Genomic DNA, 27,416 nt, shown 5'->3' on the forward strand with positions numbered 1-27,416 from the left:
GATAGGAGCCTTAAGGAAGTACTTGAGGTTAAATAAGGTCACACAGGTGGGGCCATAATCCTATGGGACTAGAGTCCTTAGAATACAGAAAGAAACACCAGGAAGGCACTCGCACAGAGGAAAGACCACATAAAGACACCATGAGAAGAAGGCTGTTAATCAAAGGCAAGAAAAAAGGCCTAAACAGAAACCAATGCTAGCGACTTCTTGATTTGGATTTTCAGCATCCAAAACTGTAAGAATATACATTTCTGTTGTTTAAGCCACCAAGTACTCGGCATTTTATTGTAGCTGCCCTAGAATACTGACACACCTCTCTTATTGGAACTTTTGTGGATAAATTGCAATAGGGAAATAAAATTATCTATTTGTTTTTTTAGTTCGAGTTTCTCTCTTGTTGCCCAGGCTGGAGGGCAGTGGCACACTCACGGCCACTGCAGCCTTAACCTGCTGGGCTCAGGCGATCCTTCCACCTCAGCCTCCCAAGTAGCTGGAACTACAGATGCATGCCACCATGCCCGGCTAGTTTTTTGTGATTTATTGTAGAGACAAGGTCTCACCAAGTTGCCCAGGCTGGTCTCGAACCCCCAGGCTCAGGCAATCCTCTCGCCTCGGCCTCCTCAAGTGTTGGGATTATAGGCTGAGCCACCATGCCCAGCCAAAATGATCTATTAAAATAAAAAGTATTTATCTTAAATAATTGAATTGACCATGAAGGCAGGTTGTAGAGAAAGAGCAGATAGTTAAAACCAAATCCCAGCCCCAGCCATTAACCAGCTGACCTGAGCTTTCCTTACTGGGGAGATAAAAACTGGCATCAGTAATGGTTGGGATTGTGGGTGTTAGAGTCAGGTCATCTTGGTTCAAATCCCAGTGTTGACACTTACTAGCTGTGTAACATTGGGCATGTTACTTAATTTTCTTATCCTTGATTGCCTTATCTGTAAAAGGGAAAATTCATGTAAAATAATGTGTACAATCCTAATACATGCTAGCTAGTATTTTCATGTTTTGCTTATATTTCTGTTGTTATTAAAATCTATAAGCATTAATTTATGACATTAAAGAATTTGATTATTTCTAAGCTTCCAATTATTTCTTTGGGAAAAGTCTTTATTTCCCTTCCCAATCATGGGATGAGAGCAGAAATAAAAACCCAGTGATAGATTGATATTTGTAAAAATGTTAAACCAGGGACTAATGTTTTTGCTTCAAGGAATCTCAGGACATAAATAACAAAAAGTATACTAAAAATGATATTTTGGAATAGATTTATTGTGCCATGTTAGGATTTCACTCAATTTGCTTCAAACAGAAATCAGAGACTCTTATAAAATTTTGCATTTCCATGCTATTTTTCTTAACCAAAGTTTGTACCAGCAGTTTTCAAATCATCAGTTACCAAAAAGTGGATGATTTTAGCTGATACCTAATGTAATTGATACATCTACATGAATTTGAATATATCAACGATAGACTTTTAGTGTTGTTAATAAATATGGCCTGTTTATTTTTAAGCAACTTTGATAAGAACATCTGCCAATTATGTGGATTTGTACATTTTAAAGGTCTAAGTAGGGAAGCTGGAAACTTTTTTAATAAGTGAGACATTCACTGTTACCATAGATCCTATTTTGATAATGGAAAAATCAGGGGGAAATATCAATATTTCCTTTCATGTAATTCTTGCTGTGAAAATGGGTCACAAAATGGTTTTAAAATTGGGAACCTACTGTATTAGAACAAAAATTAAATTTTAGCATTAGTAAATATTTTTATTGGGAAAATATATTATTTTGATGAAATCAATTGAACATTTTTGAATCTCATCATTGACTTTTATGTTAAAACAGCAATATTGGGTCTGAAAAATCAACTACAGTAAGAATACTGTGTACTACCTACTGTTGTTAGTATCATTTTATATAGTAAGGTTAAGAGAGTTTCTGGCCGGGATCGGTGGCTCAGTCTGTAATCCCGCACTTTGGGAGGCCGAGGTGAGTGGATTGCCTGAGTCCGTGGTTTCGAGACTCGCCTGGACAACTTGGCGAGACTCATCTCTACAATAAATCAAAAAATCACCTGGGCGTGATAGCACGTACCTGTAGTTCCAGCTACTTGGAAGGCTGAGGTGGAAGGATGGCCGGGTCCCAGCACATCAAGGCTGGGGTGGCTGGGAGCGTGCCACTGCATTCCAGTCCGGGCGACAGAATGAGACTCCAACTCAAAAAAAAAAAAAAAAAAGAGAGAGAGAGAGAGAGTTTCTAACACTTAAAAGAGTGGTCAGTCACAAGAAATATGTCCATTAAATGGACTGCTTAATTTAAGTATAGTTGAGAGATAATTTATTTTTAAGGAAAATGAAATATATAGATTTGGCATATTAGGACAATCTATACTTGTAAGAATATTTTCCCCTTAAACCCTAAAAAGGCTGACAACTGTCACATGAGATTTGATTCTAGTTTCTTCTGCTTTTAATTGAAAATGATAGTTGTGACACATTTTAAAATCCTTTTTTTCATTTTAATTGCACCTGGGATTCATGGATATAAATTTCATTATGTTCTGAAATAATTACCCTCATTTAATGTCCTCTATGCAATTCAATGTTAAATCGCTAAGTACTTCAAACTACTTCACTCATATTTATACCAATGTGTGACTTCATTAGGACCCAAAATTTAGATGAGAAATTGATTATAACTAAACCTTTATCCTAAAAGTTTATTGTTCATATAGATGAAGGGCCAAAGAGACACACAGGATTTTGGGCTCTTATACCTTGAATTTTAAACAAAACTTTGTTTCAAAACTTAAGAGTTAGTCTGTTTCCTTCTGGTCACATACACAGGCACATAATCAATAAATGAGTAAGTGACTGAATGAGGCCATACATCTATGTATTAATTAATTTCAAAGTTCTATCATAGGCCAGGAAACATTCTAGTTCCTAAAGAGATACTGATGAATAAGATAGACTATGTCCACATCTTGGTGTGGGAAAGATAGCAGATGCTTTAAACAAAGTAGCTTGTAGCTAGTGTATTAAAGTGACAGAGAATGACAATAGTAAGAGTTTTAGGTAAATGCTTCTTTGTATGAATTGGTCAGAGAAATGAGTCTGAAGATGATGCGCTTGAACTGAGTCCTGAATAGCATTAAGAAGAAGCCATGAAGATCTAGAAAAAGAGTGTGTCAGGCAGAGGACCAAGGCCTTGAGGCAGAAGCAAGCTTGAAGTATTCTGTGGTCAGAGGTAGCATAGTAGAAGAAGTAGAGAGGTTGCAAGGCCAGCAGAAGAGTGGCATGATCTGGTTTACGTTTTTAAAAGAGTGCTCCTCCTACTATGTAAGGACTAGAGAGAAAATAAAGGAAAAGGCAAATACAGAACCCTCCCGTGAACAGATGGTGGCTAGGACCCAAAGGAAATATTAAAAAGGGCATTCATTTCAGATTATTAAGGGTAAATTACAGGATTTAGTGCTGGACTAGATAGAGGGATAAAAGGGTGATTGAGAACAATTGAGAACCAACATCCACAGATGTTTTTTGAAAGACTCAGGGGATCAAAGGACATCTATAAACCTGTATATCAAAGAGTTTAGTATGTAGTGAAGGAAACTGACTGAAAACTAACAACTCCAGAACTCTGCAATATGCTCTGAAAATGCAATGCCAAGGGATCAGATGGAAATCAGAAAGGGACACATAAACAGGTATGGGGAGAGAGTGAGATCCAGGACAATGACAGTGCTTCTCCATGGATCAGTACTAAAGGATCTTTTTTTTGTTTTGTTTTAATTTCCAGTCCATCATGGACAGTTTTTTTTTGTAAAATAAAATACAAGTGAATTACTAGAAAAATAAAGTGAAAAAAGTCATAAACATAAATGCCCACGTTTTAAACTTAGATTCAGCATACATAAAATTATATTTCAGTAAAAATATGAGGACAAACATAACACTGGATAAAAGGAAAATAATTACAAAGTCAATCACATTGTCATTGAAAGCATGTGTATAAGTAGTAAGAAAAAGAATGGCTATTATACTTGTTTTGCAGTCATAACAAAATCAAATTGATGAGTGAAATAGCAATTCCCCATTCTAACTGCAATCAGTATGCTCTGAAAGAACACTGTGGATTTCAATAGCTAGTATTTAATGTGCCAAGTATGCCTTTTTTATTGTTAACTTTTCTGATCTAGATTAGATTGATGGAAATACCACTTTCAGGGAGTAACATGTATTTAAACTGTTTTACGTTTTGTTTAATACACTCAGAGTAGAGAAATCAGTTTCACAGAAGAAAATTGTTGGGAATGGAAGAAGTTATTTTAAAGCAATTCTAGAATGCCACAAATATTCAATTTTATTTTTTATTCACAATGGAGCACATGATGCCCTGTTTGTGTTAATATTTCATTAGTAAACAGTTCTACTGATTAATTTGGCAAAGTACAGGTAAATTTAATTTATCTTTTGATAAAGGAAAACGATTCTTCATCTCATATACTTTAGGTTACAATTAGCAAACATCTTAAAATATCACAAATTTAGCATTACCTCCTTATGCATGACTTGTGTGCAACTTATGCCAAGTGTTTCTCTCTTAATGGATTTAGCAGCAACAGAGCTATACCCTGTTCAAAAACATAGTCCACTGATCTTGATAACTCAATAATGTCAAATTGTCATAAAATTTCTAAACTTCTGTAGTTATCTCTTCACAGAAACAAATAGTTTATCAATAATACTTTGAGTAGCACTAATCTATAAAAATTCTGAATTCAATTATGCTCAGGCAAGGATGAATTATACACTGGTAACTTATATGTAAATATTTAAGAAAGAATATTTATAAATCCAAAATTGTGTGGAGGAAAATCTCCAACACTTCTTTTTAAAACAGTGTTTCTCTTCATTTTTTATTAAAATGTAATATCTTCATAGTTAAATATTAAAAGTCAAAAGAATAAAATCTCAAGCTAAAATCTATTACAGACACTTCAACAGTAAAATAAACAAATAGACAAAATGAAATTGAGAAATTTAGTCAACTAGCATAGGATGTTTCTACATAAATATGCATGTCTGACATGCTTGAGTGGATTTCTTTCCCCACTTAACCATTAAGTTGGTTAAGCACAAACATAACCTAAAATCAAATTAATATGAGTCTAACTTTGAAATAACATTGAAAAAAGTCTAGAAGGATACGTACCAAAATATTAACAATATTTAGTTCAGGGTTGTGAAATTACAAAAAATACTTTAGTTTAGAATTTTTCAGTGCCTTTCAAAATTTTAGCATTACTAGGAATCAACATACACACACACACACACACACACACACACACACACACACACACACACACACATAATCTTAACATTAAAAAATATGTTATGCTATTTGACCTATATAATAAGCATAGTCAGTTTAATAAGGCTCTGCCTTGGAAAGGTCTGATATAGACATATGAGGAGGGACCCCCAAAAAACTAGAATCATATTTTGGAGAGTGGCTCCTTTGTGGTACACTCTGAATTTGTTCCTCCAGATCACATAGTCAACCAAAGTTGTTTTTTGGGGTCTGTGTGTGTGTGTGTGTGTGCGTGTGTGCGTGCGTGCGTGTGCGTGCGTGTGTGTGTGTGTGTGTGTGTGTGTGTGTGTATTGGAAAAGATAGTTTATTTAGAAAGAAAATGAGAGAGAGAGATTGGAGATTTACCTCCTGAAGGTAGGGGAGGGTGCCAAAGCTTAGGAAACATGGCTTGGCCATGGCCCAATGAACATATGACCTGGGCAGTGCTTAACAAAAAGAATGGTCCAAAGTTTTTATCTGGAAGTTTTTAGAAAGTTGCATCACAATTTGCGGGATAAGTGTCTGGCATTGTGGCAAACAGGTGACTGATTCCTCTACCATGAAAATGCACCTGCCCATACCATGCTGCGTGTGCAGCAGCTTGTGACCAAAAATGGCATGACCCTCATGCCCCACTCTCCCAAATCACCCAATCTTGCCCCAAATGATTTCTTTGTTTCCCTGAATGAAAAAAGTCCTCAAAGGGAAATGTTTTGCAGATATGCAAGAGGTGAACAAAACAAATGGCAGAAATACTAAAAAGCATCCAAATCCACAAGTTCAAAAACTGAGCAATGGAAAAAGCATCTCAAAAGATATATTGCATCAAGCGGAGAGTACTTTGAAGGTGACCAAAGTTTAAACATGTAACAATAAATACACAATTTTTAATAAATAAATTTAAGGGGTTTCGGGGTCCATTCTTCTATTAGACATGAACACTTGATAACACTAAATCAATTTTTTGTTGTTCTTCAAAAGTCACAATAAATAAAATGAGAGAGTTCCTGAAATAGATTCTTAGCTTTTTATTTCTTTGTCCACTAGATCAAAATACATCATTATTTTCAAATATTGGTACTCTGTAAAGCGTATAATTATAATCAGGATAGTTTAAATCAAAAGCTTGTTATCTGTAACCCATTTTTCTTAAATGAATAATTCCCATGATAGACATGTGGTTATTGTTACGAAGGAAAGACCCAGACAAATGTCTACACATTGGTGTGTGTAATATTCTCTTGCAAATATAAACAAATTTGCAAGATAAAAAATACTGATAAGCAGTCTAGTCATAAAATTGAAAAATTAGATTTTGAGCGACTGAGATTCTTTTCATAGACACTATAGCCTTCTGTCTGATAAGTGTTCAGTTACCCATCACCTCCCACCTTGTGTTTTACCTGTAACATAAGGCTATACATTCCTTAAGATTGTACTGTATTCTCTTTGAAAAATCCACAGTAGTTTGAGTCATCCCTCATAGATAGTAGGCATTGTATAAGAATATATGTGTGTCTGAATGCATGTACAGATGGATGGATGGATAACCAGAAAAATATAGATGTTGGCTGGTTTTATTGTATTTGGGGATCATTTTTCCTAATATATATATATATATATATATATATATTATATGACACTTGATAGTATAAACCACTAAGAATTATGATTTGGTTTATTTCATAAAATAAAATAAACCAAAATGATAAACATAGGACATGAAGCCACAAAGTGAATCAACAAATTTTCTGCACAAGCATACCAAAACAATGAAGGATACCTCTTAAAACTTGGGCTTAGCTAAGAAACAAGTGTCCTAACTACTTAGAACTCTAACTTTCTGTATTTTAAAATAAATATCTTTTTTGTAAGTATTTAGTGAAATTTGGGTTAGCAAAGTGTAATGCTAAAACCTGTCCAATTAAGAAGGCTTGCCAAAGGTTCTGATCTAGACAAGCATTTTGCTTAGTACTACTGTAGTGTCTGAAATAGTTTCTGGTTTAAGATTTTACCTTTGACTCTTTTTCACTTATAGTATTTGACTGCTAAAAATAGGTTACTGTCATATCTAAGATTGCAATCAAGAAATCTGTATTAAATACATTAAGAGGCTTTCTCTCACCCTATTTTGAATTCAAAAATACTCTATTTTTAAAATTTATATACAAGATTCTAAAACATTGTATCAAAATAGAGAACAGGAGATTGTGATAATTAAATCAAAAAACATTTATTATTGAATACATGCATGATGTATTAATATAAAAATGCTTTGTAAACTATAAAGTAAAATATAAATGTTATTTTTAGCAGCATGGTAATACTGATCTCTGGTATTTGGACTCCCTTTCTAACAATTTAAAAGATCATTTCTTTCTAGATGAAGTTCCATCATATCACAATCAAAGAAAGAATTAGACTCTTTTTAGGCATACCACTGAGTAATCAGCTCCCTTCAGAAAAATGTTTTAGATTAATAATGAAAACATCTTAATAACTGAAATTATTACCCACTGAGTTATCATCACCATAATGTTCTGAAACAGACAAATTTCCTACCGTGAGAACGATAGCCTTTTAACTGATATTCCTTAAGGAAGTTTTATTTTAATGTCATCATTCTTGATATGAAAGGGTCATTATTTCTTTTCCCTCCCTCTCTCCCTTCTTCCAGTCATCTTTCACTCCTTTTCCTTCTTTCTTTCTTGTCACTTCTTCACTTCCTTCCTCTTTCCTTTATTTTCTCTCCCCACCTGGCAATTATGTAAAACTACCAACATTAAACATAAAAGGAATTTCCCACGTTCTCTCTTTCAATATCCATGTACTCAGTTGATAACATTTTACCCACCTCCTTTAAAGAAAGTCTTCCATCAACAGTTGCAAAAACTGAATTTTCTATCCAAGAAAAGTAATAGGAAATTGTGCATTTAGTAGTGTGCACACGTAAAGGTTTGGGGGAGAGAGCTTATATAAGTCATTTGCTCAAAAAGGTCTCCTTCATCTATTCTGAAATTAAGTCTACAGTATATGTGGAAATTGGGTACTTTATTTTAAGTTGATAAAATATAACTTGTGCTTAAATTGTGAGTTTGTTTTAAAATAGATTTAGTGATTTTCCTCTATTACTTGCTATAACTATATGCTATTTTTTGGTCTTACTTGCTCAGTTGCTAGAGTTTTCAAAACATCTCATTATCAACCCTTTCAGGATAGAATAATGACAAAACAGTTGTTAGTCTAGAAATGTCATAGGAGCTGAGTAAATATTTAGAAAGGCATCTGGTACCTGCAGTGATATTTTTCCAAATGCCTGTTTGATGAGGGCCATACAGATGGCAGGTGTTCCTACAGAATGTCAGAGGGGGGAAATGAAACACTAATTGGTTCATTTTTGTGCCAGGAGTGATAAATTCTGTAACACCATCAATTATGCCCATCAAAATGTCTTAAATTATTCATTGATCAGTTCAGGTATCTATAGGCAGTGGAAGTCATTTAGAGCTTAGTAATATTGCCTAGTTAAGTGTAATGGTTGACTTATTGTTTGGGGAGAGTTAGTATATTAGCAGTATGCATTTGGCCAGGATTGTCTTCTAAATAAAGATTATTTATGAAGGACATATGGTTCTAATTCCAAAAGCCAAGACTACAGTTCTGGGTATTTTTATCTTGAAAATAAATTCCATATGTTTAATCTATAATCTAGAGTGTAAGTAAAAATGTTTGTATAAATATTTATCACACCCTTCCTTCATCTGTATGTGCTTGTTTTATTAACTATGTGTGTTTGTGTTCATGTGTGTATCTATGATTATGTACATGCAGTGACCTATTATTCAGTTGCTAAAATATTGCATATGGATTTTTTCGAAATAAAAGTAAATAAATATTTATGCCATAATACTATTAAAAATCAAGTCATTAAATCATAGCTGGCCGGGCTCGGTGACTCAGCCTGTAATCCAAGCACTTTGGGAGGCGGAGGTGAGTGGATTGCCTGAGCTCGCCGGTTCGAGATCCACCGGGGCAATTTAGCGAGACCTGGTCTCTACAATAAATCAAAATTAACTGGGCGTGGTAGCGCGCGCCTGTAGTAGATTCGGCTACTTGGAAGGCTGAGGCGGAAGGATCGCAGGAGCCCAGCAGGACGAGGATGCGGTGACCGGGAGCATGCCACTGCACTCCAGTCGGAGACAGAATGAAACTCCAGTTCAAAAAAAAATCATAGCTACCTTACGATTACAGCTCTACAAACAACAATGATAAAACCATGCAGAACAAAAGTAACAGGAAATCTATAAAAATGTTTTTTATAGTCGTTTGTAGTTAGAGAACTATGGGTTATTTCATAATTTCTTCACTTAGTTTTTAAGATTTTTCCGTAATCAAAAAGCAACGCCTGGCATATGAGTGCCTTGTAAGTGAGACTCTGATTATCATGGGAGTACCAGATTTCTGAGTGTCGACTTTCATTTTGTCACTTAATTAAGTATAGTTCAGTAGTTGTCAAAATGTGGTGAACAGTAACAGTTACTGTAGCTGGTTGTATTCAGTAATTTTCAACGATGATTCTAGTACACATGGGTGTATTCATTTTGTGCTGGTTTTATAATGTTTTATATTATAGATACATAATAGTTGAGATTTCACCATATAAAGTAAGTCTGAACACAGTTTCAGGTACACAGTAATGTATTGAATAGAGTGGGTTTGACAAGGTAAATTGCTCTTCCTGTTTTATGCTAACATTCATTTTTTTGCTCTTCCAAAATGAGCTAATTTTTCTATAATTCTCACCTGTTAAATTTTTTCCTATCTTCTGCTTTTTTGTTTTGCCTTGGAAAATTTGTTTACTATTTTGTTTAATGGAGAAAATGATACTTGTCTTTTGTCATTTGTTTGAGAAATTGAATTAATATTTGTTAATGCTTGTTAAAAGAATAGGACCTGTCATACAGGAGGCATTCCATAATTGGTGAATTTTATTGTTATTTAAGTATTATAACTAATGGACTAATTAATTTTGTGATGCATATCAATTAGTGTGTTACAGACTTTATTCCACCCAATTTGAATATTTGCTTTTGCTAGATATGGGTGCCAGATATGGTTAGGTGTTGGCAACTGTGGGGGTGATCAAAGTAGAAGAACCTCCTATAGAATTTATAATCTAGTCAGGAAAAGTATCATTATCTGGTTTCTTACTAATGTGTTAAGATTAAGTGTTTGAATTTATTTTTTATTTACATGCCTTTATATTGTTTCATTATATCATTGACTAGGCTGCCATTTCACTACTTTATGGAGGATTTACCCTCATCACTCTGTTTTCCCTCTGACAGCTCTTTCAAGCATTTGATTGGAGGACTGGATGATGTTTCTAATAAAGCATATGAGGATGCGGAAGCTAAAGCAAAGTAAGTGACATTCTTTTCTTTGGATTTAATCTTGATTAAAAATTATTTCAAACAGAAACAAGATCAAATATTTTGTTGGCTCAACAAAACCCAACACCTTGACAGAAAGAAACTAAGTACTCGAAAGGAAAAAGAAGCAAACTGTTCAAGGTAATTATTACATAGTACTCTTAGTATGTCTCTCTAAACATGAAACCTTAATTTTTGGTGAAGATTATCTCAACAGGGGAAAGTGGTTAGCTTAAAATTCAATTTAAACAATTGAATGTAAACACGCTGTTTATCTTATGGAAAATACTTTTGAGCAAATGATGGTTGTAATTAATAGTTGTTTGTGAAATTGTATGAAAAATAATAAGGCTAGAAATATTTTCCTCTGCGAATTCTTCATTACTTTACATTGAACTTTGCTTTACTAATATGATAATGACATGAGATGGTAAATATTCCATTAATTGTCATGTTGTATAAAGTATACAATTCTGTCTGCAATAATAATTTGCTTTAAAACAAACCTTAGTCTTTTACAATAATTTGAAGTAACTTAAGATTCACTTTTCCTGCAAAATTTTAGCATCACTTTAAAAAACAGTAATCTATGTAATCTTCCACTTTTTAAATTGCAATTTAGCATTTGACATCATACAACATTTCTGAAGGATTCAATTGACAAAATTAAGCATTAAATAAATAGTTCAGATCCATAATTTTTGGTTTTATAGTAACCTAAAAATCAAAAGAAGTAAAATTTTATTTTGCCATGAGAATCCTGAAGATTGTCCTAGAATTAAAATATCAGAAACTATATTTCATGTTAACCTGAAAAAATTATGTTATTTTCAAAGTTATGTGAAAATATTCACAATTTCCCCTGTGTATATTTTGCTTTTGTCCTTCTGAACTTAAGAGAGACATTGTTCACATGCTGAGGTTGAATGCCTGTAATGTCCTGCTATGGTTTGCTCAGAAGTTATACCAGCCAGTTGTAATGCCAGATTCCAGTAATTAGTGTTAATTGTTCCAGTTTTTTACAGTATGCTAAAATGCACATTAATACTCAGTTTAGACTTTAATTTCTGGCATTAGTTCTAATCCCATTGAGGTGGCAAAGGAGGCCTTTGAAGATTTCTTGTCAGTTTTAAAAGTAATAAAATGCCCTAATGTGAGTTTTATTCCTAGGAAAATATTTTGCTATATAACAAAATTAATTTATCAGTTTATCTTTTCTTAAATATATATGTATGTTCAATTAAGAGTATTGCCAGATGTGGTGGTTCATGCCTAGAATCTCAGCACTTTGGGAGGCCAAGGTGGGAGAAGTGCTTGCACCTAAGAGGTTAAGTCCAGCTTGGGTAACATAGCAAGACTCTGTCTTTACAAAGCAATTTAAAAATTAGCTGTGCATGGTTACATGCATCTGTTGTTCCAGTTACTTAGGAGACTGAGGCAGAAGGATAATGTGAGCTAGAAGGGTGAGGCTGTGTTGAGCTGTGATCGTGCTACTGCATTCTAGCCTAGGCAATAGAGTAAAACCCCTAACTCAGAAAAAAAAGAATATCATGAGTCATTACATATATAAATATCTTATTTATATAATTTATATATTTGCTATATTATGTATAACTTAATATATAATACAATGCATATAATTATGTTATATGATTATAATTGTATAATAGAAACCTGTATATAAATATATTACAAATTGGCTATATCCTTAAAAATTTGTCTAAAACCTGCTTGAGTAACTATTCTTAGAGTACTGGAAAAAGTCAAAGATCTTTCAGACTAATACATTTTTGCTACTTAGATCTATTCTGTTTCCCTATTAAGCATTAGAGAGATTTTTAAATGAAATATTTTATAGAAATTCTATTTACTCCACCCGAAGTTGAGGCCAGTCACAGACTTAAAATTGATCAGCAGTGGGAAAGTGTGAATTATTCATACCTTTCTCAGTGTCCTATTGACTTTATGAAGACAACTGTGTGTACATCTCATGAATTCTTGCCATTCCTTGGATTAACTTGCACATACTTCAACTAAAGGTAGTGAGGAAACAAATACATTGAAATCCAGATATTCAGGCAATTAGAAGGTAGGTGTGGCAACAGTTCTAACATTAGAAGGGAATCAGTCAATATGAAAAATTTGAAACCCCAAAAAAGACCAGAAGCCTTGAGTTCTACTTTTGGCTCTGTCAATACCAGGCGAGTGGTATTGATCATGACTCTTAACACCTGTCTCTCAATCTCAGTTTTTGCACTTTTAAAATGATGCTATTGAGATTTACTTGATAGCAGTATGTAAAAATACTTTGTAAAATATAAAGGGCTATAACAGTGGATGTTATTTTTAATAGAATAAATTGCTAGAAATATCCCTTAGTGCATTTGACATATGATTAGATTTACAAATTCCATATCTGTTATATTAAACTAATTTTACCCGGGCAGGAAGTCTTTAATCTTATATGAACAACCTACTCTTACTTGGGAGACATTATGAAATTAAAACTTGCCGAGAAAATATTGATAAATATATTTTGTGTAAAAACAGTAACATATGAAAAAAGAGAGTTCAATTATAATTAAGGAATGAAGGGCAAGGAAATAACTACCTACTTCAAAATGGTTCCAAATACTGCTATTTGACCCATGGTTTTGATAAGATTTTAATTTAACCTTTATATTTATGCTTTTATCTCCAGTTCTACTGAGGTATATTTGACAAATAAAAATTGAATACATATAAAGTGTATGTGATGATTTGATATATGTATATATTGTGAAGTGATTACCACAATCAAGCTAATTAACACATCCGTAATCTCACAAGGTTGCTTTTGTGTAAGAACACTTAAGATCTCCTGGCTTCACAGATTTCAACTGAGACAGTTTTGTTTGAATTTTCTGTTCAATTAATACTAAACCCAAATAATGCATAGCTCACATTTTAAAATATTGATTATTATTTAGAAAATGGTAATAACTTGATTAAAAAATGTCTAAAACCTTTGATCCAAATTCTAGCTAGATTGATAATGACTTTTGTTTCTAAAAAATGTCAAATAAATTGCTGCAGGAATTATTGTATTGTTGTGCCTTTTACACTGTTAGCACTTTATAATCTTCTAAAAAATGATTAATATCTGAAGACTTCTGAAGTTGAAGGTATCTCTTAATTAAATGTCCTGTCACTCAGAGAAGGCAAGCTGTGAATTATTCACTAGGGAAAGCTTTCTAGTTGAACTAACAAGTCTAAACCTCTATTTGTATTAGCACTGTTGTCTCTCTCTATTGAATTTCTTCCCCTTGAGGACTTTGTACCTTCACTTTGTATTTAAGGATTTTTAAGGGTTTGCCAATATTGCAAAGACCAGGAGCCGACTCATATGTGTCTAAACTCTAGAATAATTCTGTTAATACCTCTAAATTTCTATACAGATTATAAATCTGGACCACTTAGAACTCTACTTTGTAAGCTTTATTTTGCAAGGTCTTCATGATGTTTTGCAAAATCCATGGCAGATTAGATGACTCTTTCTTAAAATGCCACTAAAATGATTATGTTATTTATCTATATAAAATCAATATTGGTATTGTCTTAATAACTACATCTAATTGCATAAGAAGAGAAAAAAAGATAGAACTGTAAAGATCGATTCAGCTGAGACATTTGAAGTTTCAAGTGTGAGAAACTCCTTAGTATAATCAGGCTCAATGACAGAAAGATTCCACATGGAATGATTACCTACATCAAATGATTCCAAATATTGCTATTTGACCCATCGATTTGATAGATTTAATTTAGCCAGTATATTTATACTTTTTCCCCCAGTTATACAAAAGTTTAATTGGCTATTCCTTTGATATTGTTGAGTTTTATTCCTAGAGGATTTTTTTTGCTTATATAGCAAAATTTATATTTATAATTTATGCAAACTTATCTTTTCTTGAATATGTATATGTGTGTGTATATATATTCAATTAAGAGTATCATGAGTCATTACATATAAGACAAACATTTCAAAGAAACCACACTAAGCATTAGGCTCAGGTAGCTGAGGTCTAGAAAGATTGGCTTATGATAAATATTCCAGTGGAAGTGGTTCTCAAAACTCCTCTGTTGCAGAATGTATGCCCTCAGCTTGTCTCATGAGATATATTTCCTACAAAAGATAATTATTCTTGGCAGAAATTTTCCCTTTATGGCATGTTTAAACTTCTCTTGATTGCCGCTAATTATTCACTGAGGACTTTGCTTTTTAAAATATAAAGTTATCATCACAACGACATTAAAGGAGACAACATCATATTAAAATTAAGAATCATTAAACTTTATTTGGAGCCGAAAGTAGCCTGTGTGATAAAAGGTACATATTATTTTCCTTTGATAATATGTACTCAAAATTACTATTTTTACTGTGTATTCTAAGAATAAGTTATGATCATTATTGTGATAACACTATTTGGGCATATATTCCTATCTTTTTATTTAAGCCTTATTTTGTAAAATGTATACCCATCCAGAAATATAAAGAAAATTTTAATATTTGAAATATTTTCAAGTTATATCATCATTGATGTCTTAATTGCTATATACTATTCTCAGTAATTATAGGCAAAACTGTTCTTTCTTCAAATAAATAAGCCTAAATATGTATATGTAGATATATATTTCAACTTAACTTGATATTTTTAATACTGTATTATAAACATCTTCAATATAAAAGTTTCACTCTTTTAAGGTGATACACGTATACCAGATTAGGGCCAAACAGAAGGTGAACAAAACCTAAACAGTGCTTTAATGATTTCTATTTTTGTTAAAATATACCTTCACTTTTTATGGAATAATATGGTAAATTAGAAAAAGAAAAAGAAAACAGTCTAAGCAAAGCACAACTGCTATTACCTAACTCTGTGTTTTACAATTGTACTTGTAGCATACTTATAATTTTATATCTTGCTTTTCTTCCATTTAACATTGTCATATTTAAAACATTTATGATACTATTATATACTCTTCATAAACATAATGGTGTCTGATAAAATGAATGGAAACCTAGGATTCTAGACTGATTCAAGTTATAGCCTTGTTGATTCAATTTTATTTTACTTTTGAAGAGAAGCTCTCAATAACTTCTTAAGGAAAAACAACAACAACAATAGCACCTTCAAATAAGTACCACCTAACAGCGCTTTCCAAATTATTTTATGTCATGGCATTAATAGGAAATGGGTATAGAGTATTGTACCGATTGGTTCAGCTGCTTTAGGCTCTATCCTGCAGTCGTGAAGCTGAAGGAACCTATACCTAAGCCCTTCAGTTGGGAAGCTCTGACAACTATATGAATATAGGTTTATAAACACATTAGTTATTATCTACATTTATGACACCCAGTATTATTCCTCATAAGGAATTCAGTCTCGTATCAAGATCAATGTAAAGCTTCCAAGAGAGTGTGGTCATATTTTTTAATCTCTTGGTACACATACAGATTTAAAGACTTCCTGCAATGATTCTGCAGTTCCTTATGCACCAGCACACCCATGTTCATACACTTCTTCGTATGCTTTTGTTTAATCAACAAATATTTTCTATGTGCCTACAAAATTCTGCATATACAATGGTAAATAAAATAGACATACTCCCTGCCTTCATGAGCTGAACTTATGGTACAGAAAGAGACATACTAGTCATTCTGTGAAGGCTTCCTTGAGAATGTGACTTTTTAACTAGATTTGACTTGATTTCTTGAGAATTAGCTGGTCTGGCTAGGCAAAAATTAGCTGATATCAGCTAGGCAAAAAGTTATGGAGAACATTCTAGACAAGGAAACAGCATGTAAAAAGTTGATATTCAAGGAACCAAAGAGCAAAACATCTGGGACCTAGAACATAAGAAAGAGATCATAAAGGGGAGAATTGTAGAAACCAACTCTTGTAAGTCTTTGTAGGCCACAGTAAGAAACTAGGGAAATTAAGTTTCTAAGGTGGCAAGTTAGTCTGCAGCCATCACCCTGAATATAACGAATCTCTTCTAAGGTGTCAAATGAGTTATGTTGGTTTATATTATTAAATGGGCACTTTTTTTCTCTGTGATTGGAGGAGTATAAAGTAAAAGCAGGGAATAATTGGAATATTTTTCAAGTTAAAGTTGATGGTAGACAGGACTAGAGCAAGGGCAGTGTAAGTTGAGAAAAGCATTTAAAAGTTATTTAGGCAGCAAAGCCAATAGATTTTCTTCATGAAATAAATATAGGGAGTAAAAGGAAGAAAAGCCACAGACAAGGAAAGAAGGAATGTTGGTCTGAAAATTAGAGAGAGGTAATGGAATTCACTAAGAAAAAGGATTGTATGGTTATCAGGCTTGGAGAATAGGGTGATCATGAATTGAATTTTGGACAAGTTAAATATTAGGTAGATTTAAGACATGGTTAGGCAAGTCTGGAGCTCAGAGAAGAGTTTGGTATCAACTTGACAATTATGAACACCTAGATATTAGATAGTAATTGAAGTTGTGGATAAGATAGAAAATAGAGAATGAAAGGAGCATGTCAACGAGAATTGATTTTGGAGGAATGTTAGTTTTTAAAAGTTAGAGAAAAAAGAATTTGTCACAAAAACAAAAAGACTGAGAAGGAGAGATGGAAGGTAGAAGGAATATCAGATGCACATGGCATCCCAGAAGCGAACAGTGTCTTAAATTGTTTAGGCCGCCATATCCATAAACTGAGTGGCTTTTAAACAACGTAAATTTATTTCTCACAGTTTTGGAGTCTGGAAAGTCCAAGACCAAGCAACTAGCAGATTCAGTGTGTTCTCATTTCCTGGATTATGGACAGCTGTCTTTTTACTATAACCTTACAAGGCAGAAGGGACAAATGAGTTTTCTTTTAAAAGGACACAAATCCCATTCATGAGAGATAACATAAGCTACCCTCTGAGCACAAAGAGTTACGACAAACTAAGAAAAGAGACCCAAATTTGTCAAAAACTGATCTTGGAATCACCATCTTGTCCTGCCCTACTTTCCTTACCAGGTACCTAAATTTGTTCACTTATTCTTTGCCTTGTTCCAAAAAAGAACATTTATAATAAATGCACATAATATAGAAAGAAATAATTGAAAGTAAACAAGTAAGTTGTAACTATGGTAGCAAATCAAAAATAAGGCTAGTATGCAAAGCAGGGCACTTACCATCAGCACACAACACAAGAGAAATGTGCAAAAACATTCAAGGACACAGGGCTGGCTCTGAATTAATGCCACTAATGAAGTATTACAGTCACCCTTGCTCTACGTCTCCAACTCTTTGCAAGGACTATAGAGAATATTGCTTGCCTGTGGACCATTAGCTTTCAATGGAATCATCTATAAATATATTTTACTCCTGTTTTTATAATTAGTCCTCATTGATGTAAAGGTCTCCTCTTTACAAATGTATTTACAAAGGAACATTTAAATCTGTCTGATATTTTCAGGATTATATTTGGTGGTGAGCTTTGTTGTTTGACACAATGTGACAGCAGTAAAATATGTTCTCTCATTACATTTCATTAGTAAAGACAACCCTTTATTTACTCCAATTGACTCACAGAGAGAACTGCCATTGTTGCTTAGGCCTTTGAAAATTCACGTATCTCAAGGCACATGAGGCTATGCAAATCAGAACCAAGGTCCACATTGTTTGGTAATATCTTCTGAAATGCCCCAGGGTCATCTGGCATCTAACAAAATGAGATTTTAAATGCACAGCACAGGAGGTTGCTCTTTTAAGCACACTGGCTTTGAAATGTGGATCTTTATTAGCGCTTTTCTGCCAGGCACTTAGTAAAGATCTTGATATTCCCACAATCTTATCAACCATTTACTTAAAAAAAAACTTGTTCTTGATCTAAGCAATTCTCAGGGAAATGAGTCTGGAGAATTGTTTTTCCCCCTATGGAAAGAATTCAAGTGAGCACTATTCTATTCTGAAATAGGAACTATAGGTCAATTAAATGGGAAAAAGAAAAAACAAAAGCACTGAGAATGAAATTTTGAAATAACCCTCAAACCAGAATTAGAACTTGTTGACCATTTGTAGGGTGAGTAGTCAGAAGACAGCCCCATTTTCAATAAAAATTATTTTTCACTTTATTGCAGGGCAAAAGACAGAAGACAAACATTTTTCAGCAGTTGGCCCTAAACTAATAGTTGTCTTTCAGCCTTTCAAGATCTGTTTGCTTTTTAAATTCAGTACTTATAATCAGGCTAGAAAGCAGTATATAACTGTTTCTAAGGCCACTCCAATGCTAATAGATTAACACTTCATTGTGATTTGGTGACCACAGAGAGTATCAAAGTAAATTTTTATTTCAAGAGCAGTGAGACTGGTTACTCTTTTAAAAAATGATTTTCAGGATAAAACTAGTTGGCCTTGGATTGGAGCATTTTTTTTTTCTGTTTTATTAAAAATTTGAAAGCTCTCAAAGGCTGTTTGCTAATTTTGTCTTTGCAGCGCTTATCTTTGAGGCTCCCTAGGTAGCAAGACTTCATAAATGTGAATCCCAGTATGTCCTTGCATGCAACCTTTTCTAATTGACAGAGGAGAGGACTAAAGATAATTGAAAATTCTAGTGCTGCTGACTTGCTTGGTAAAAACAGACAAGCCACTTGATTGCTGGCTTCATTTCCTTCTTTTAAAAAGGAAAAAAAAAAACGGATTCCTTTCCACTTTTGCTATATTAATTAATGATAATAGAAAGCAACTTTCAAAATAAGAGCTCTTTAAATTCTATGGATAATTTGGTCCCATATGGAAATTAACTCAGCCTTTCTAGAACTCCAAACTTCCCCAGAAATTAGAGCAACCCAGTGCATGTTTCTTTTCTGTATGTTTGATGTCAAAGACCTATTTGTGATATGATGCTTTTTTAAAGCAGAAAGGAATAATACCTAGTGTATACTTTTGTGTAGTTTCCACCAAAAATAATAATCTTTGGCTAAAATGCCTTTCTTTTCTTAAATTAAAGCAGTCTCTATCACTGGAATGAAACAGCATTTAGCATAATTCTAAACCTGCTTTGCAGAGAAAGCTGAGACATTCTAGAGAAAGAACATAAATCTAGCAAGTGAGAGCAGGGCCAATGCTCAGTGCTCAAGTGCTCCCTCTAATGAGGTCATACTCATCTAATGAAAGGAATATTACCTGGAAGTTTGGAGAGCAGCACTTAGTGACTACATTGCTGTACTTCCCTATGTGAGCTTAAACAAGCATATTAGCTCCCTGGGGCCTGTGTCCTAAACTGTGAAAATGGCAATTTTGATATCCTTTCTAGTTATCAGCTTTAGTCTTCTAGTTATCAGCCTTAATCTACAGAGGCTTAGAATTGTACACATTAACAAACCATACTTTTAGAAGCATAACTGCTTTTATATAAGCAATATTTTTTGCCTTTGCTAATTTTCAATATTGAGTTACTAAACTCTGATCTTTTTTTCTCTCTTGCCAAATTCCTAACTAAGGGACGATGGGGAGTCACACCCTACAAAGTCTCATCAGACAGGTTTTCATGTATTCTATATAACGGGACTTACTTTCCAACCTGTCTCTAGCATAGTAACATCATCTAAAGATAAAGAAATAAATCTAAATTATTTTATGACCCTGCAAAGCCTTCTCTTGGGGAAATTTGTGTCTGTATAGAATCTCCTTTCCAGAAATTCCCAGACTGCTCAAACCTTATAAAACCGTTACCACTTATGCTCTCTGAAGTCTGCCATTTACAAACTCATCATTTCCTTTACTAATTTCAAAATTATTTAGACAGCGCTTTCTGCCAATTGTCAGTCAGAAACTCCTTCCTCTCCCCCATGACTACCCCTGCTGCTTAGAGATGTCTAGTCTTCTCAGGCTGAACCAATGTGAATCTCAGATATGTTGATTGCTGTTTTGCTTGCAACTTCTATCTCCCACCAAAATGTTTAAAGCCAAGCTGTAATTCAGTCATTTGGCACATGTTCTCAGGACCTTTTAGTGTTCTACAACAGGCCTAGGTCATACACATTTGGGTCAAAAAATCTTTTAAATATGTTACAGAGTTTGGCATTTTTCATCAACAATGTCTCTGTGACTGTCAACAGGAAAGAGACTCTTAAGAATCATAGAGTAATATTTTTGGCCTGGAAATAATAGAATAATAATTAGTCCATGAATAATTTATGGGCCTATATTTTTAAAAAGGTCACTAAGTTATATGTCCTCTTGCAGTATAAAAATATTTCTCTAAAGGTACTAACTTTACTCAAAATATCTGTGTAAAAAATAGTACCATTTTGCTTGAAGTACATTTTGATAATTCATAGTAGTTAAATTAGCCTTTAGAAATGGCATTTTTCATTTTCATCATTATACATATAATTTTCTCTTTCTACTATGACATTTAGATATGATAATAAGCCATACTATCTTTCAATAAAATGCCATAGGAAAATTATAGAGTACCTTTGAAACTGGAAAATGTTACACTAATATTTCCCCATGAATCCTTTTAGAAAAAAGTGATTTTTAAATAATGAATTTAAATGGTCACATAAATTGTTCTGATGCAATTAACATCATATGTCATATTAGTTTATATCTTTACATTGTTATTTGAGGGAGATGAGATATGAAAGTGAAGCATGGCTTGTGCTAAGAGATATTTACATGTATCATATCCCTTTTCTACAGTGCATAACTTGCAAGCATTAGCCAAACATGGTAGCTCACACCTGTAAATCAGCCTGGGCAACATAGACCTTGCCTCTACAAAATTTTTTTTAAAAGGTGGCATGGTGGTACAAGCCACTTGGGAGACTGAATGGAAGAATCACCTGAGCCCAGGGTGGTGAAGAGATGACACTTTTATAAACAGATGTTGCTTTTCTGAGTAACAGCATGAACTAGAAGAGTGTATAATTCCCTTTCTTCGGGCAGTTGTTGACATACACGTTAATTAATATTAATATTCTCCTTTGCACTGACACAAGTGATCAGAACAATAACTTCATATGCCAATGAATAGAGGGGAGCAGGGAAGGAGTTCAAGGAAACAAGACTATTGGAGAGGCATTTAATTACGTATCCAGATGTGATTACCGTAACTTCATTTTTTAAAAACCAATGATACAATGTAAAGCTATAGCATTAAAAATAATTGCATTATGCAGGTTATATTTTCCTAGCACATTAATTTAACTTTATATTGCATTCATGAGCCACACAAAAAAAATCAAAAAAGTCAAATAAAAATGTTTCTTCCTCTAAAAACTATACATAGCCCCCACAATCAAATAGAATGTGCACAAACAGAAAAACCTTACTTCATTATCCTTAGTATGACCAAAAACAAGACACATTATCTGCTTTATATAAATTCCCCTTTTTCTACATTGTTATGTAAATGAATCTATAATATCTTTAATAGACAGCTAACAATTATGCATATTTATGGAGTATATAATGATGTTTTAATACATATCATGGACAATGATCAGATCAGGCTAATTAGTATATCCATCATCTCTAACATATATCATTTCTTTGTGTTGGGAACATTCAACATCTTCCTTCCAGCTATTTGAAACTATATAATATATTATTGTTAGCTATAGTTATACTACAGTAGTTTGGAACAGTATAATTTATTACTCATACCTAGTTGTGATTTTTTATCCTTTAACAAATTTTTCCCTATCTCCCTTTTTTCCCTACCCTTCTCAGCTTCTATTATCCCCTATTCTACTTTTGCTTTTATAAGATCAAATTGTTTTGGCTTCCTAGTTAATTTCATTTAAAATAACTCGTTCCATTCATGTTGCCATGAAAGACAGGATTTAATTCTTTTTTATGGATGAATAATATTCCATTGTGTATATGTACCACATTTTCTTTATCCATTCAGTTGTTGTTGAACATCTAGGGTGGTTTCATATTTTTTGCTATTGTGACTAATATTGCAGTAAACATGAGCATGTAAATGTCTTTTTGAGGCAAGGCTCAGTGACTCAGCCTGTAATCCCAGCACTTTGGGAGGACAAAGCAAGTGGATTGCCTGTGCCTATAGGTTCGAGAACAGCCCGGGCAACTTGGCGAGATTTTATCTCTACAATAAATCAAAAATTAACTGGGTGTGATAGTGCATGCCTGTAGTTCTGGTTACGTGGAAGGGTGAGATGGAAGAATCACCAGAGCCCAGCAGGTGGACTTTGGGGTGAACGTGAGCTTGCCACTGCACTCCAGCCTGGGTGATAGAGTGAGAGTCCAACTCAAAAAAAAAAAAAATGTCTTTTGGATATACTATCTTTTGGATATACTATCTTTTTTTTGATAAATGTCCAGTAGTGATATTGCTGGATCATATACTAGTTCTGTTTGTAGTTTTTTGAGGAACTGCCATATGGCAGTACTAGTTGATATTCCCACCAACACTGTTAGAGTTCCCATTCTGCATATCCTCACCAATGTTAGTTACTTTTTGTCATTTTGATAATAGACATCCTATCTGGAAGGAGATCACACCACATTGTGGTTTTCATTTGCATTTCTCTGATGATTAGTGATATTGTACATTTTTTTCATATATTTGTTAGCCATTTGTATGTCTTCTTTTCAGAAATGTCTGCAAAGTTTATTTGCCCATTGGATTATTTGTTTGCTTATTTATTTATTGCTGTTGAAATGTTTAAGTTCTTTGTTTATTCTAGATATGAATTCCTTGTTAAATTGATAGTTCACGAATATTTTCTTCAATTCTATAGGTTGTCTTTTCACACTGTTGATTGTTTATTTGCTGTGAGGAAGCTTTTGAGTTTGATGTATTCCATCTGTTTACTTTTGCTTTTGTTACCTATACCTTTGGGGTCTTTTTATTCATAAAATCTTTTCCCAGATCAATTTTCTGAAGTGTTTCCCCTGTTTTCTTCTAGAGTTTGATAGTTTGGGGTCTTATATATAGGTATTTGCTCTAATTCAAGGTGATTTTTATATAGGGTGAGAGGTGGGAGTTTAATTTTATTATTCCGCATATTAGTATTTTTTTCCTGGTATTTATTGAGTTGTTCAGTCTCCAATGAGTGTTCGTGGTGCCTTTGTCAAAAACCAGTTGGCTATAGATACATGGATTAATTCCTGGGTCTTCTATTGTGTTCCATTAATCTGTGTGTCTGTTTTTATGACATCTTCATGCTGTTTTGGTTACAACAGCTTTGTAGTATATTTTTAAGTTTGGTAGTGTGATGCCTCCAGTTTTATTTGTTTATTCAGGATTGCTTTGGCTATTTAAGGTCTTTTGTGATTTCATACACAGAAGATTTGTTTTCTATTTATGTGAATAAAGTCATTGCCATATTAATAGGGATTGCATTGAATCTGTTGATTTATTTGAGTGATATGATCATTTCAGCAATATTAATTTTGCTGATCCATCAATCTGGGATATTTTTCAACTTATTTGTTTTGTACCTCCTCATCAATGGGTGCGTTTATCAGAGATTTTCCCTGCAGAGATCTTTTCACCTTCTTGGTTAAATGTATTCCTTGGTATTTTATTTTATTTATGTTGGTATGGGAATGGAATTGCCCTCTTGATTTGTTTCTCAACTAGTTCATTGTTTGTATATAGAATCACTTATTTTTATGTGTTGATTATATACCTTGCCACTTTACTGAATTTGTTTAACAGTTCTCAGAATTTTTGATGGAGTCTTTAGGTTTTTCTGTATATATAAGATCATTTCATCTGCAAACAGGAACAATTTGAATTCCTCCTTTTCAGTGTGGATGCTCTTTGTTTATCTTGCCTAATTGTTCTGGTTAGGAAGTACAGTGCTATCTTCAATAAGAGTGGTGACAGCGGGCATTCTTTAATTTTTCCAATTCTTGAAAGAAAAGCCTTCATCTTTTTCCTGTTCAATATGATATTAGTTGTCAGTTTGTAATATTTGACCTTTATTGTATTGAGGTAAGTTCCTTCTATACCTAATTGATTGAAAGTTGTTATTATAAAGACATGTTGAATCTTAGCAAATGTTTTTTCTGTGTCTATTGAGATTGTCATATAATTTTGTCCTTCAATCCCACTTGATCAAAGTATATTATGTTTTTGATGTATTATTGGATTCAATTTGTTCATATTGTGTTGAGGACTTTTATGTCTATGTCTGTTAGGGACATTGGCATGAAGTTTTCTTTTTTTGTTGTGGTGTCTTTGTCTAGTTTTAATATCAGGCTTATGCTTGCCTCATAGAATGAGTTAGGAAGAGTACCCTCCAATTCAATTTATTTGAAATAGTTTGAGAATAATTGCTATTAGATTAGTTCTTTAAGGGTTAGGTAGAATTTAGTAATGAAGCCATTGTTGGGGCTTCTTTATGTTGGGGATATTTCCTACTCATTTGATCTTGCTACTTTTTCCTGGTCTGTTTAAGTTTTTTATTTCCTCTTGGTTTAATCTTGGTAGGTTGTATGTGTCCAATAATTTATATATATATATGTGTATATATATATATATTTTTTTTTTAGTTGTTAGAATTTTTTGGTGTGTAATTATTCACAGTAATTTCTTATGATTCTTTGTATTTCTGGGGTATCTACTGTGACATCTCTCTTGTCACTTCTTTTTTTATTTATTAAGATCTTCCTTTTTTTCTTAGTATAGCTAATGATTTGTTTATTTTGTTTATCTTTCAAAAACTCATCTTTGTGATTTGTTGCTCTTTTGCATTGCTTTTTAGTGTCAATTTTGTTGATTGGTGCTCTGATCATTATTGTTTCTTTTCTTATACTAATTTTGCATTTGATTTGTTTTTGCTTTTCTGGTCACTTGAGAAATTGCTACTGCAATTTCTTTTTGTTGTAGTTGTTGTTGTATCCTTGTCTGGTTTTTGTATCAGGCTTATGCTTGCCTTATAGAGTAAATTATTTGAAATCTTTATAGTTTTTTTTTTAAATATAGTCATTTATTGTTATTGCTTCTTTACACTATTTTTGCTGTGTCCCATAGGTTTGGCTAAGTTGTGTTTCTATTTTCATTTGTTTCAAGGAATTTTCCAATTTAATTTTTAAACATATATTTTAAATTGTGGGGTACAGTTAAGGGTTGGGTATACAAATATGTATCGTTCAGGCACCCTTTTTGCTAAGGGGTGTCTCCCTGTCCTCAGACAGATATTGACTACCATTAAACCCACCTCCCTTCCGCTCCCTACCCCCCATAGATTCCCACCACTGTCAATCATTTTCTTATAGTGTTATAGATGTTCAAGGTCCTCTATATGAGTGAGAACATGTGATACTCAGATCTTTGTTTCTGTGAGAGATCACTATTATACACTCTAGTTCCATCCAGGTTGCTGCGAAATTCATGATTTTGTTCTTTTTTATGGCTGCATATATTCTATTGTGTATATGTACCACATTTTTAAAATCCAGTCCTCTTTTGATGGACAGCATGGTTGGTTCCAGGTCCTTGCTGTGGTGAACAATGCTGTGATAAACATATGTGTGCAGGTATCTTTTTTATAGAGTGATTTGAGTTCTTCAGGGTATATTCCCAATAGAGGGATTGCAGGGTCATATGGGAGGTCGATATTTATAGCTATTAGGAATCACCACACTGCTTTCCACAGAGGTTGCACTAGTTTACTCTCCCACCAACAGTGCAGTAGTGTTCCCTTCTCACCACATCTTCTCCAGTATTTGTTATTTTTTGAGTTATGGATAATGGCCATTCTGACTGGAGTTAGGTGGTATCTCAGTGTAGTTTTAATTTGCAACTCCTTGATGATTAGTGAGATTGAACATTTCTTCATGTGACTGTTGGCCGCTGAGATGTCTTCCTTTGAGAAGTGTCTGTTCATATTTTATTCCCACTTTATAATGGGGTTGTTTGTTTTTTTCTTTTCAGCACGTTTGAGTTCCTTGTAGATCCAATGTTAGGCCTTTGTCAGACATGGAGTTAGCAAATACTTTTTCCCAGTCTGTGGGCTGTCTCCCTGCTCTCTTGATGGTTTCTTTGGCTTTGCAGAAGCTTGTCAGTTTAATGAGGTCCCACTTGTCTATCTTATCTCTTATGGCCTGTGGGTTTCAGGTTTTGTTCAGGAATTTGATGCCAGTTCCAATTTCCATAAGGGTGTGTCCTGAATTTTCTAAGATTGTTATGGTTTGAGGTTTTATATTTAGGTCTCTGATCCATTTAGAGTTAATTTTTGTGTATGGGGATAGATAGGGATCTTGTGTGAATCTTCTGCATGTGGTCAGTCAGTTTTCCCAGCACCATTTACTGAATAGGTTCTTCTCTCCCCAGTGGTAGGTGGTGGAGGCTTTGTCGAAGATGAGTTGGTTGAGAAATTGAGGTTTTGCTTCTGGAATCTCAATTCTATTCCACTGGTCTACATGCCTGTTCCTGTACCAGTATCAAGTTGTTTTGATGATTGTAGCTTTATAGTAAAGTGCGAAGTCTGGTAGCGTGATACCTCCTGCTTTGTTTTTTTTTGCTGAGGCTTGTTCTGGCTATTCTTGATCGTTTGTGTTTCCATATGAATTCCTGTATTGTTTTTTCTAGCTCTGAGAAGAATGTTGCTGGTAATTTGATGGGT

General features: G+C 33.6%; 1 protein-coding gene across 1 annotated transcript in view; it reads left to right on the forward strand.

Annotated features, from left to right (window-relative positions):
- Nucleotides 1–27,416, forward strand: part of LOC103275000 (cGMP-dependent protein kinase 1) — a gene marked incomplete at its 5' end in the record, with an annotated part of 255,331 nt that overhangs the window by 121,495 nt on the left and 106,420 nt on the right. Inside the window, one exon of the mRNA XM_008072418.2 lies at nucleotides 10,713–10,787. Coding sequence (XP_008070609.2) covers nucleotides 10,713–10,787 — 75 coding nt within the window. The remainder of the gene's footprint in view (nucleotides 1–10,712; nucleotides 10,788–27,416) is intronic.

This window comes from Carlito syrichta, unplaced genomic scaffold (genome assembly GCF_000164805.1).
Source record: "Carlito syrichta isolate Samal-C Ts95f unplaced genomic scaffold, Tarsius_syrichta-2.0.1 Scaffold315165, whole genome shotgun sequence".
Lineage (NCBI taxonomy): Eukaryota > Metazoa > Chordata > Mammalia > Primates > Tarsiidae > Carlito > Carlito syrichta.